The 10,055-nt window shown below is 35.0% G+C and overlaps 1 protein-coding gene across 1 annotated transcript; it reads left to right on the forward strand.

Annotated features, from left to right (window-relative positions):
• Positions 1-9,424: 9,424 nt before the first annotated feature.
• LOC111432793 (ethylene-responsive transcription factor ERF021-like) lies at positions 9,425-10,055 on the forward strand. Its single transcript, XM_023069749.1, has one exon. The coding sequence runs from the start codon at positions 9,456-9,458 to the stop codon at positions 9,990-9,992; it is 537 nt and encodes a 178-aa protein (XP_022925517.1). The 5' UTR covers positions 9,425-9,455; the 3' UTR covers positions 9,993-10,055.

A 10,055-nucleotide genomic window follows, 5' to 3' on the forward strand; every position in this document is an offset into this window, starting at 1 on the left:
TTTAGACATTGAGGAATTTTGTCAGATATTCGAAGCGACAGGACAATTTGGTACTATGTTTGCGGACCAAGTCAAACATACCACTCTTTTTCTTTATTTATTGTTAATGAATTTGTTTATAATAATTTGACTTGAATTGTCTTTTGATATTCATCATAGAAAAAAAAAAAAAATCTATTTTTTAACTTTTTTTTTTCTTTAAAATCTTATACATTATCTTTTAATTTTCTCAATTTTAAATTTTGTAATTTTTTTTAAAGATATATATATATATATATATATATATGTTAGGTTGAGGAAATGGAGAGTGCCTCTATTTGAGCGAGCTCTTTGTTTTACTAAATTACAACAATTGCTCCCTTTCATGGTACATGGGTGGTTTGAAGCTAGTTGAAAAATATATTTTCTGACGACTCTGGGTGACCTTTTGATTTGACTTGGATTTGATACACTCGGACCCTTTTCTACTAGTTTCAACTAGGTTAGTATGACTATTTTCAGCTAATTTATATTGTTCGGGGTATATTTTAAATTATTTTATGCAAAATTAAGTGAGTCCACTCTGTTCGAGGGCTCCATAGGCCTTAGGGAAGGCTCTATAGTGTACTTTGTTCGAGGGGAGGATTGTTGAGAATTGTTAGGAGGGAGTCCCACGTTGGCTAATTTAGGGAATGATCATGGGTTTATTAGCAAGGAATACATCTCCATTGATACGAGGTCTTTTGGGTAAGCTCAAAGTCATAAGAGCTTATGTTCAAAGTGAACAATATCATACTACTGTGGAGAGACGTGATTCACTCTTTTAGGTAGAATTGAAATTCAAGGAGCAGCGAGACTAGCATCAAGGGTTATGGGGAAGCCCAAAACAAAGCAAGTGGCCTTTTTAGGCTTTCACTTTCGAGTTTCTCCTCAAAGTTTGAAAACGCCTCTACTAAGGAGAGGTTTTCGGTTTGAAAATTGCTCTGTTCCCCCTCTCTAATCAAGAGATCTCACAATCATTTCGCTTTCGGGTTTCTCCTCAAGGTTTGAAAACGCCTCTACTCTAATCAAGAGATCTCACAATCATTTCGCTTTCGGGTTTCTCCTCAAGGTTTGAAAACGCCTCTACTAAGGAGAGGTTTTCGGTTTGAAAATTCGCTTTCGGGTTTCTCCTCAAGGTTTGAAAACGCCTCTACTAAGGAGAGGTTTTCGGTTTGAAAATTGCTCTGTTCCCCCTCTCTAATCAAGAGATCTCACAATCATTTCGCTTTCGGGTTTCTCCTCAAGGTTTGAAAACGCCTCTACTAAGGAGAGGTTTTCGGTTTGAAAATTGCTCTGTTCCCCCTCTCTAATCAAGAGATCTCACAATCATTTCGCTTTCGGGTTTCTCCTCAAGGTTTGAAAACGCCTCTACTAAGGAGAGGTTTTCGGTTTGAAAATGCTATGTTCCCCCTCTCTAATCGAGAGATCTCAAAATCCACCCCTTAGAGGCCCAATATTTTCGCTGACACTAGCAAATATTGTCCTCTTTAGACTAGCAAGTGAGCACTTCTTTCAGGCGAGAAGCGAGCATCTCCCACATCGCAACATGCTAAAGTTGAAGAACTAGACTGCTCACAACCAACGAAACATTTAATCCATAAAAATATTATCATATCCCATCCAACACGTAATATTATATGATTGATGAAATTGGGTTGGATACTTTTAAATAGTGTCATAAGAAAGCAACACTACACAAAGTTAAGAGCATTCAAGACCATATGATTGCAATGGAAGCATTGAGAAAGACATTGAAATAATTATAAACATAAACAAAAAAAAGCATTCCCGACAGTGGAGGCTCGAACATAGTTGGAGCTTAGCATGAAACAGCTGTTTCTTTGACCTTTTTAAGATCACTTTAGTTTTAAAACATTAATGAAGCAAATTATGTTTTGGGTACTAAACAAATGTTTGTGTTTTATGGAATTAAAAACAAAATCTTGTCTTGTGCTTTATCCACTAACTCCAAGAAGAGTGATGCCTTTTCAACCCACTTAATGCTTCTTACCAACTTCATATCCTTCTACTATTTTTTTTTCTCCTAATATTCGCTTATTGTATAGTGTTACTATGAGCTAGTAAGAGGACTCTGTGGACCAACTGTTATAAATTCTAATGATATAAAATTAACAGTAGGTCACTCGAGTATAGATCTAGAGTTACATTTTTATGTAATACTGGATAAGTTGTATTCATTGATATAATCATTACAAACAAGTCAATCTTTCACGAGTAGTTTTTTTTATTATAATTTGGTCAAAAGTTCGTACTACCCTGTAATTATATCTTACACCTTGTCACTCGACTATAGATCTAGAGTTACATTTTTATTCAATACTGGACAAGTTGTGTTCAAATAAGTCAATCCTTCACGAGATGTTCTTAATTATAGTTTGGTTAAAAGTTTGTTCTACCCCTGCAATTACATTTTACACCTTGTCACTCGACTATAGATCTAGAGTTACATTTTTATTCAATACTGGACAAGTTGTGTTCAAATAAGTCAATCCTTCACGAGATGTTCTTAATTATAGTTTGGTTAAAAGTTTGTTCTACCCCTGCAATTACATTTTACACCTTGTCACTCGACTATAGATCTAGAGTTACATTTTTATTCAATACTAAACAAGTTATGTTCATTGATATAATCATTACAAACAAGTCAATCCTTCACGAGTTGTTCTTGATTATAGTTTGGTCAAAAGTTTGTTCTACTCTTGTAATTACATCTTACACCTTGTCACTCGACTATAGATCTAGAGTTACATTTTTATTCAATACTAAACAAGTTATGTTCATTGATATAATCATTACAAACAAGTCAATCCTTCACGAGTTGTTCTTGATTATAGTTTGGTCAAAAGTTTGTTCTACTCTTGTAATTACATCTTACACCTTGTCACTCGACTATAGATCTAGAGTTACATTTTTATTCAATACTAAACAAGTTATGTTCATTGATATAATCATTACAAACAAGTCAATCCTTCACGAGTTGTTCTTGATTATAGTTTGGTCAAAAGTTTGTTCTACTCTTGTAATTACATCTTACACCTTGTCACTCGACTATAGATCTAGAGTTACATTTTTATTCAATACTAAACAAGTTATGTTCATTGATATAATCATTACAAACAAGTCAATCCTTCACGAGTTGTTCTTGATTATAGCTTGGTCAAAAGTTTGTTCTACTCTTGTAATTACATCTTACACCTTGTCACTCGACTATAGATCTAGAGTTACATTTTTATTCAATACTGGACAAGTTGTGTTCATTGATATAATCCTTACAAATAAGTCAATCCTTCACGAGTGGTTCTTAATTATAGTTTGTTCAAAAGTTCGTTCTACCCCTGTAATTACATCTTACACATTGTCACTCGACTATAGATCTAGAATTATATTTTTGTTCAATACTGGACAAGTTGTGTTCATTGATATAATCATTACAAATAAGTCAATCTTTCACGAGTGGTTCTTAATTATAGTTTGTTCAAAAGTTCGTTCTACCCCTGTAATTACATCTTACACTTTGTCACTCGACTATAGATCTAGAGTTACATTTTGATTCAATATTGGACAAGTTGTGTTCATTGATATAATCATTACAAATAAGTCAATCCTTCCGGATTGGTTCTTAATTATAGTTTGGTCAAAAGTTCGAGTTACATTTTTGTTCAATACTAGACAAGTTGTGTTCATTGATATAATCATTACAAATAAGTCAATCTTTCACGAGTGATTCTTAATTATAGTTTGGTTAAAAGTTCGTTCTACCCCTATAATTACATTTTACACCTTGTCACTCGACTATAGATTTAGAGTTACATTTTTATTCAATACTAGATAAGTTGGGTTCATTGATATAATCATTACAAATAAGCCAATCATTCACAAGTTGTTTGTAATTATTGGGTCAAAAATTCGTTTTACCCCTATAATTACATATTACACCTTAAGTACTATTGATCTTCTAATGAACAATTTGTTTATAATCCAACCGTAAACTAAGTTCCTCTCAGGCTGGTGAGAAGGTGGCGTCCCATTGTTCAAGTCTCCGAATCAGCATTTAAGAGAATATCTACTTTTCCTATATGAAAAGGAGTAAATTCCCTCTCGTAAAATTATGTTTCCACCTCCTTATTTGGTGAAGTTCCAATATGATATACATATTCCATCTCTCTATTTGTTTGATTACGTTGGGATATATTTTACACGAGAGATTGAAAAAAAAAAAGAAGTCACTGTAGGGGAGGTCCTGCGGAAAAATAGCTCGACGCCAATCTTTTTTTTTTATTTCATTTTATCGAGCGCTCTTGCGCCGAAGATGAACGGGGCTAAGCGATCTGATTATTATGATGTAAATTTTTTTCTTTTTGGTAATTACACCATGTGTGATGGAGTAATTAGTAATGAAGGTCACCAAAATTGTAAGGTAAAAGTTGACCCACCTAGGTAAATATAGAAAGGTAAAAGGTAAATAAACCAAAGGTTAAAAAAGATGGTACCAATTCAAAGATTTTGAGTTAGAGAGGTTTGCTTTTGGTTTGACCAATTCGTTTGGTGAGGGACAACGAAATGGAAAGCAAATATTTGTCGGGTCAAATAGTTCTTGTCCCCTTTGAAAATATTGTCTTGTATTTATTTTTTCTTAAATTTAAAATTATTTCATTTCCAAAATCCCCAAAATCTCTCCCCTTTGGAAAGGGTTCCACGTGGGTCCTTTCCCTTAGGATTTAGGGTTTTAAGGTGAGATTCTAGGGTTTCTTCAAATATAATGATTTAAACTTTTAGTTTGTAACGAACCCATAGCGTTATTTAGATTGACTAAAGTCGTTATTATATACATGTTAAAAACAGTTAAGATCTTATAAGAAAAGCTCGTAACACTAAAAAGTTAAAGAATCTTATAACACAATTTTTTAAAATACACATTTAAAAGAATATAATTGTTATAGTCAAATTGAAAAAAAAGTCTCTGGCCGACTTTCTTGGCTCGTTTTGACTATTTTAGACTATTATCTTTTTATGTAACTAAGGCCGGGAAAGGTTAATGCAGCTACTATTTTGGATAATCCATAATATTTAATATTGTTTATAACAATAGTTAAGTTATGTTGGTTCTATGAAGAGACTCTAAGCTTGATTTTCTGAATGAATGGAATATCCTAGGTGAAATTGAATTTCGATTGAGCCGAACCTATGAACGATCAAATAGGGTGAGCTGAGAACCAAGTTGAGGCTAAAACTGTATCTGAACTTAATGTTGGAACAATTACAAGCTAGGTTTGATGTTACGTACCTTGTGGCCCTATTTATGTGATGGGTGTATTTCATTTTATGTTAACATGACCACGTTTATGACTTGCGAGATATAATGATACTATGTATGATAAGCATAAATCAAATAGCATGAATATGTATGTACATCTTGTAAGAAATTTGCATCAAGTATTATGTGCATCATCTTATTGAACCAGAATTTTAATATGAGATCTCATGCATGTTGTATGTCATATGATCATCTCATGGACTAAGAATTAGCCAAAACCATTAGAAAAATGAAGGAGAAATCGACCATACAAGTTTTCTGAAATGCTAAACTATATCTAACTACTATGAATTGTATTCTCTCCCAATCGACTTTGGAGGGTGTGTAACGACCCTAAATTTCTACTAACCTAAAGTCGCTATTGCAGAAAATAAACATTGAAAATATAATCATAAAACATTGTCATGGACTTACATGTTTCAATCAGTCTTTAAAGGAACATACGAAATATTAAATAAAACGAATAAATATTAAAATTGAAACACACACTATACTAACCTATGTTGTAAGAATTTAAATGCAACTATCCTATGCATGTGTCATGGTCTTTACTTACGATGTTGTCATCATTCGTACAAGAGTGTTTTGTCTTTATCTGAAATATAAGTAACACACGACTTGAGTATTTTAAGAAATACTTAGTAAGAGACCCCACTTTTGGAGTCAGGGTATGCAAAAACATGCAACTCGTGATTAGGGACCTATCGTTAAAACCATCATAGGAGTGACCTCCAGTTCGGACAAAATTGAATGTATAGTACTTCCTTACACACGACCTACACTTGTGAGCATGAATCCCCAGACAGTTTGCACTCCCCTGGACCCATCATAGTCAGGCTAGTTGTCCATAGTTAGATGTTTGGAGGTCAACAAACCCTCGAGTATCATATGAAGCATGATGATGATCATCATCATCATAAATGGGGAAGTAACTCGATGTATATGAACACACAATATGCATGAGGTCCCTATAGTTTTCCTCTTAAATTATTATTGTGACACAACCCTATACATCATTCACACATTACCCTAGGTAATATGCATGCATTGACCTTCATACGTTCATCATCATTAATGTCAATTAGGGTTGTGTCTTAGAAAACTCATCGTCATAATGCATCATGACATTTAATACATGTACATTTTCTTAATATGGAATATCATCATATTATATCATCTCATCATCATGCATCTTACATCATTATATTATCATGCATCATCATCATGTCATCATTTCATATCATCTCTATGTTTTTTTTTAAAAAAATTTAGGTTAACACCTCCTTTTCCTTCTATCTAAATTCTATTCATAAGTACTGCACAATTTTAATCAGTAAATTATTTTTGTTATTTAATTTATAACTAAAATCTAAATATTTTAGAATAAAAGAAAATGAAGATGTAATATATAACTGATTGATGGCTACATGTATCTCCATAAATAGGTATTTTCTATTTAGAGAAGTTCGTAGTCTAGAACTATATCAAGATAGTCTAGTATTTGTGAAACATGGATACGTGACATATGTTATACATTATGAAGAGGGACAATGATAGTGTTGATCTGTATGTCACTGGTATGATCCAGTATAGAATGTTGAAAGGCCCGATGAAACCTGGACTTAGCTTACAATTTCATCCAAATTTTAGTATGTCGATCGTCAAGGCCACTTTCAAACATACCTTGATTAGTTCCTTATATTCAATAAATAGCCGCATGGCCGGATCATATCCTCTTATCAAACTAATACATTCAATTGAAAACACTAGGTGTCAACACTCATGCTAGAAAATCTCGAATACTTAAAATGAGCCTTAATTCTCAACTTTCCCACTTCCCTTAAGGTGACTTGCTTTCTTAACATTTTTTTTGATAAGGTTGACCCCTTTTGGTACCTAGTTTTGTAGGGAAGATCTTGGTCTCGAGTTTTGAGTTCTTATCCCTTAGACACTCCCCTTGAGAGACTTGTGGAGTCCTATGCTCAGTAAACAACTCAATCCTAACCTATGCCCGAAGCATATTCAATTTTACTTTTGAAAGTTTGTGAACATTTTTGAAACGTTGTACCAACATTTCTATAAATATATTCAAAATAAAGACATTTTTGAAGTTTTTAAAATATTTTAAGAGTATTAATGAAAATATTAAAATCTCACGAATAAAAAGGATATTTTTTAAATAAACTATTGACAAATTAATTCAGAATATTTTTTAATTTTTATGTAAAGTTAGAAAGATGATTCAATTTTATTAATTTAAGTTTGAAATGAAAGTAATCCACACGGCACGGAATTAGTGGTTGTGATTATAGTATTGGTGAAAGTGATGTCATCTTAGCGAACTACATAAAATAAAAGTATAGGATCTTCTTGTCTGCAATTTTCTTTTTTAATTTTAAAAGTTTATTTATATTATATAATAATTATTATATTTTATGGACTGAATATGGTTATGTAGTCTAAATCAACCAAGGTTTGAAAATGAATATAATTTAAGTATACATGTTCCAATTTTCTCCCCTTAATTTGTAAACTAATATTGATTTAGAAAATATTATTTTTTTTCTTTTAATTGGCTATATTTTTTTTTTTTTTTAAGTATATATGGTTGGGAGTTTTGAGTTTTGATCTCTTAGATACTCTCCTAATAGACTCGTGGTGTGAGATCCCACATCGGTCGGAGAGGAGAACGAAGTATTCTTTATATGGGTGTGAAAACCTCTCTCTAGTAGACGTATTTTAAAAACTTTGAGGGAAAGCTCGAAAGAGAAAGCCCAAAAAGAACATATATCTGCTGGCAGTGGGCTTTGGGTCGTTACAAATGGTATCAGAGCCAAACACCGGGTGATGTGTCAGCGATGAGGCTAAGCCCCGATGGGGGTGGACATGAGGTGGTGTGCTAGTAAGAATGCTGGGCCCTGAAGGGGGGAGAATTTGGTGGGGGTCTCACATCGATTAGAGCAAGGAACGAGTGCTAGCGAAGACGTTGGGCCCCAAAGTGGAGTGGATTGTTTGATCCCACATCGGTTGGGGAGGAAAACAAAGCATTCTTTATAAGGGTGTGGAAACCTTTCCCTAGTTGACGCGTTTTACAAACCTTGAGGGAAAATCCGAAAAAGATAGTCCAAAGAGGACAATATCTACTAACGGTTAGTTTTGGGTTGTTACAAATGATATCAGAGCCAGACACTGGGCGATGTGCCAGCGAGGAGGCTAAGCCCCAAAGGGGGTGGACATGAGGCAGTGTGCCAGTAAAGACGCTGGGCTCCGAAAGAGGGTGGATTTTGTGGGGGTCCCACATTGTTTGGAGAAAGGAATGAGTTTCAGCAAAAACACTGGGCTCCGAAGGAGAGTGGATTGTGAGTTCCATATTGGTTGGAAGGAAAATGAAGCATTCTTTATAAATGTGTAGAAAACTTTCCTCGTTGAGCCCTAAAGGGTGGATTATGAGATCCCACATCAGTTGAGGAGGAGAATAAAATATTCTTTATAAGGATGTAGAAACCTCTCTCTAGTAGACGCGTTTTAAAAACCTTGAGGGTTAGCCCGAAAGGGAAAGTCCAAAGAAAATAATATCTGCTAACGGTGGACTTTGAGTCATTACATGCCCAATCCTAACCTATGCTCAGGCTTCATGCGCTTTGAATCGTTACATGCTCAATCTTAACCTATGCCCGAGCTTCCTGCCTTCCCCGCAACATACCGTAATAGTTACATCAAAAGAATGGTGGGGTCCTTTCACAAACTTCCAAAAACTCCTGCCACCTTACTGCAAAACCGCGTCCCCTACAGCAACCCAATATCCCTTCTCCAATTTGCTTCTTCTTCTTCCCTTTATATTTTTCCATCACTTTCAATCTCCAATTTTTATTTTCTTTTCCTTTTCAAAAAATAATTTTAAAACAAAAAAATCTAAAAGTTCTTCAACGTGCTCAAGCAACTACTTGGAACCTCCCTCCTCCAATGAGAAGTGTCCACGTTTCATCTCTAAAAATCTCTCCTTTTTCTTCCCTATATATATACTCATAACTCCAATAATCAAAACACAACACAACAAAAAGGACATATTTAGTACGTATTGTTTGTGTCTTTTTGTGACATGGGAGATCCTAGCTCAATGGGCAGCCATGGTGCAGCGACGTCGAGCTACCGAGGCGTTCGCAAGAGGAAATGGGGCAAATGGGTGTCGGAGATTCGCGAGCCAGGAAAGAAGACGAGAATTTGGTTAGGGAGTTTCGAGACACCAGAGATGGCGGCAGCGGCTTACGATGCCGCCGCCTATCATTTCCGTGGTCACGATGCTCGCCTCAACTTCCCACATCTTGCCAACTCTCTCCCCTTCCCTAATGGCTCCACTCCTGATGATATCCGTTTCGCTGCCCATAGGGCAGCATTGCGAGTACGAACAACACCAGGTGTTGTAGCGGAGGGTGATCGGAGTTCCACGTCGAGTGTTGCTCCGGTCACTGTTCGACTATCGCCGAGCCAAATTCAGGCGATTAACGAGTCGCCGTTGGACTCGCCGAAGATGTGGATGGAAATGTCGTCGGAGTTTTCGAATGGGACTGTGTTTGTTGATGAGATGGAGGATGCGATGTGGGAGAATATGCATAATGATTCATTGTGGGATCCTTAGGGTACTCATTGGGTAACACTATTTTTCTTTTTTATTTTCTTTTTTTAATTAAAAAATTAGAAA

This window comes from Cucurbita moschata, unplaced genomic scaffold, assembly GCF_002738365.1.
Source record: "Cucurbita moschata cultivar Rifu unplaced genomic scaffold, Cmos_1.0 Cmo_Scf00040, whole genome shotgun sequence".
Lineage (NCBI taxonomy): Eukaryota > Viridiplantae > Streptophyta > Magnoliopsida > Cucurbitales > Cucurbitaceae > Cucurbita > Cucurbita moschata.